General features: G+C 34.5%; 1 protein-coding gene across 1 annotated transcript; it reads left to right on the forward strand.

The window, feature by feature from the left end:
- The first annotated feature begins 435 nt into the window (after positions 1-435).
- LOC126370006 (protein atonal-like) lies at positions 436-906 on the forward strand. The gene has a single exon (XM_050014627.1). It carries the CDS (start codon positions 436-438, stop codon positions 904-906), a length of 471 nt encoding a protein of 156 aa, XP_049870584.1.
- Positions 907-2,939: the final 2,033 nt, after the last annotated feature.

Consider the following 2,939-nt stretch of genomic DNA (forward strand, 5'->3'; position numbering starts at 1 on the left):
GATGTATTTTAGGTACCCACCTAATTAAGCACATGGTTATGCTTATCAAGGGTACATCCATTGCAATATGAACTCACTGTCATTATTAGTTATACGTTTTTTTTTTAGCAACATCACTTAACCAACCGCATAGAACTATACTTGTAAAAGCCGCAAAAAAGCTCGTATCAAAAGTCAAACGCATTTCTAGCAGACAATACTGTATACCGACACACGCATCGCCGGGGGAGGAAATAATTAATGATGATTGGCCTCAAATTACCCTCTCAGCCTGTCTCGTGTCTCTTTCGCACACGTTGATTTCGCTCGTAACATCCCGTTCCCGCAAATAAGGAACCTATATAACTGGGACAGGTAGGGGAACAGCCGCACACCCTTGCGGGACGTCGGCACGCACGCACCTGTTACACGTTATCGCATCATCCCGAAATCGCGATGGCCACGGAAACATACGGACACCGTCTACTTTACTCCGAGAAGGATATGTTCGGCTCTGACGTCATGTTGGAATACTCCACCGAAGACTGCTACCTCTCTTGGCCTCGTTCACCTGACTCCGGCCGATCGAGCCTCGAACCCACACCTTCCATCGACGGCAGCATCAACCAAGACCACATCGCTTACAGAGGATTGTCGCGCGACGTTCTAGAAGACAGTGCTGAGGATACTGAAGCTCTAGAAGGCTCTGGAAAGAGAAGGGGAAGAGCGACCAGTGCGGCTGTTTTGAGAAGACGACGTTTGGCTGCTAACGCTCGCGAAAGAAGAAGGATGCAGAACTTGAATAAAGCATTCGACCGCCTTCGAGGACACCTTCCATCACTAGGAGCAGATCGTCAATTGTCGAAATACGAGACGCTTCAAATGGCCCAAACCTACATCGCAGCGCTATACGAGCTCCTACAGTAAATTTAGGTAGGTTTAGTGCTTTGACAGTGACGTCTAGAAACTATGATTGCCAAATTTTTGCGACAGTTTGTAAATTAGAAAGTACAGGGATATTATTTATTGTAAAACGTAAGTACCAGTTATACTCAGTGTTACCAGTTTATCGTACGTGCTAATCTTCTTATTTTTAAGGACTTTTCGCTCGCTCTCTGTCTCAAGTTACAGTTTCGAATTTCGAAAAATGTTACGCTTATATTTTTTTTTTTGTACTTTTTAGCTCTTAAGATTCTTGCCAGTGTAATCCGTCCTGCCGATATTAGAGTTTAAGTTTTACCTAGATTTTTGTCTAGACCATCTTGCCAACGAAAGTATTATGTGCCCAAACATTCCGAGAGGTATTAGGATTAGTTATAGTGCTAAAAGTAGAATAGAACATTGTACAATTTGTTATAAAACGATTATTTAGATGGTAGGCTGTTTGTGAATATTTGTATTTGATTTTAAAAATGCAATGTTTTTTTTGTAAATATACGAATTATGTTTGAAAAATTTACACCTTTTTTAATTCGACCCAACCCATCAAATAATAATTTTACAATTTGCAAATCACACGTATCATTATTAAAATAAATTTTACATTTTATAACATTAAAATGTTAAACTTAGGGACAATTTACTTACATACTTAAAAGTACAAAACTATTTTTTTTAGTACGGTATCTACCTAAAGTGTTAAATGTTATATTATTATGTTATTGTGATTTTTGTTTTAAGATTATCCGAGACGAACTTTTCCAAATTAAGAAAAATATTTTGTCGATTAATATTTAAGTACGCTCTATTAACATAAAAGAAACAAAACTCTGTTTGCTTTCTATATCCCTTGTATCTGTTTTATTATGTAAAATACTTAAATAAATAAATTAAAATAATTTATTTGCAAAGTAAGAAAAAATTAGAACAACCATTACAAGTATTAGATTCTATTTTGATTCTTTTTTTATGTACTTAATATTTAAAATAATAAGAACAATGCTTAGTGAATCATTATAAAAAATAACAATTGAATATTCTGAAACTTAACATTACAAATAATTAAAAATAAACTCATATACATATAATAACCCTGTAATCAAGCTAAGGATTGCAAATAGCGATAGAAACTTCTCAAAAACAAAAAATAATAATAATAAAAAAGTTTATTTAGGTAAAATCTACGACACACATATACATTTACAACATTAAAATATACACACATAACATTAATAAACACACACACACACACACATATATAAACACTTCTTTTTTCAAATCAAAAATCAAATCAAAATAATTTATTTGCATCAAATGTGGTACATAAAATGTGGTGTGTTTTTAAATGTAGTTTAACCTTACTTATTGCAGATTTACCTCAAATGTTATTAGCTGCTTGGCCGGACAAATGGGGAGCAGTTAAGGACTCTCACTCGGTAGAACAATTCAAATTCAATACTACTTACATTTCTTACGAATTAACACATGCAACTTTTACTATGCTCTACATATTATTGAACAATACGTTAACCGGAAATAGGTCGTACCTATTTACCAATTTATATTTAGCATCACCTACATTTCTCTCATCCCTTATATACTCAGCTATAAAGCCTATAATATCATTAAACGTGTATCTATCAATAGCATTTAAAAGTTTGTAAGTTACATCATTTCCAACGTACTATTTAACTTCAATTATTTGTCCTACACTTCTTATGTCTTTGACTATAAAGTCTAAAGTAACTTTGAATATAAATCTATCGATGGTTTATATAACTTTGTTCTGTTCAGTACATCTGCCCAAATTTGCATAGCCCTGACTGATTGTCCTGTCACATCCTCTGATGCTGTTGACTAGTTATTTCCTGCGATAGTTGGTGATATCCAAGATATAGGCTGATATACAGTGTGTAGCTTTTCGGGCCCGATAAACTTTAAGGGTGGATTCTACGAGTAATTTTATCGAGAAAAAACCCCTATATGTGGGGTGAAATCCCAATAAGATTATTGCTGATTTT

Source organism: Pectinophora gossypiella, chromosome 10, assembly GCF_024362695.1.
Source record: "Pectinophora gossypiella chromosome 10, ilPecGoss1.1, whole genome shotgun sequence".
Classification (NCBI taxonomy): Eukaryota; Metazoa; Arthropoda; class Insecta; order Lepidoptera; family Gelechiidae; genus Pectinophora; species Pectinophora gossypiella.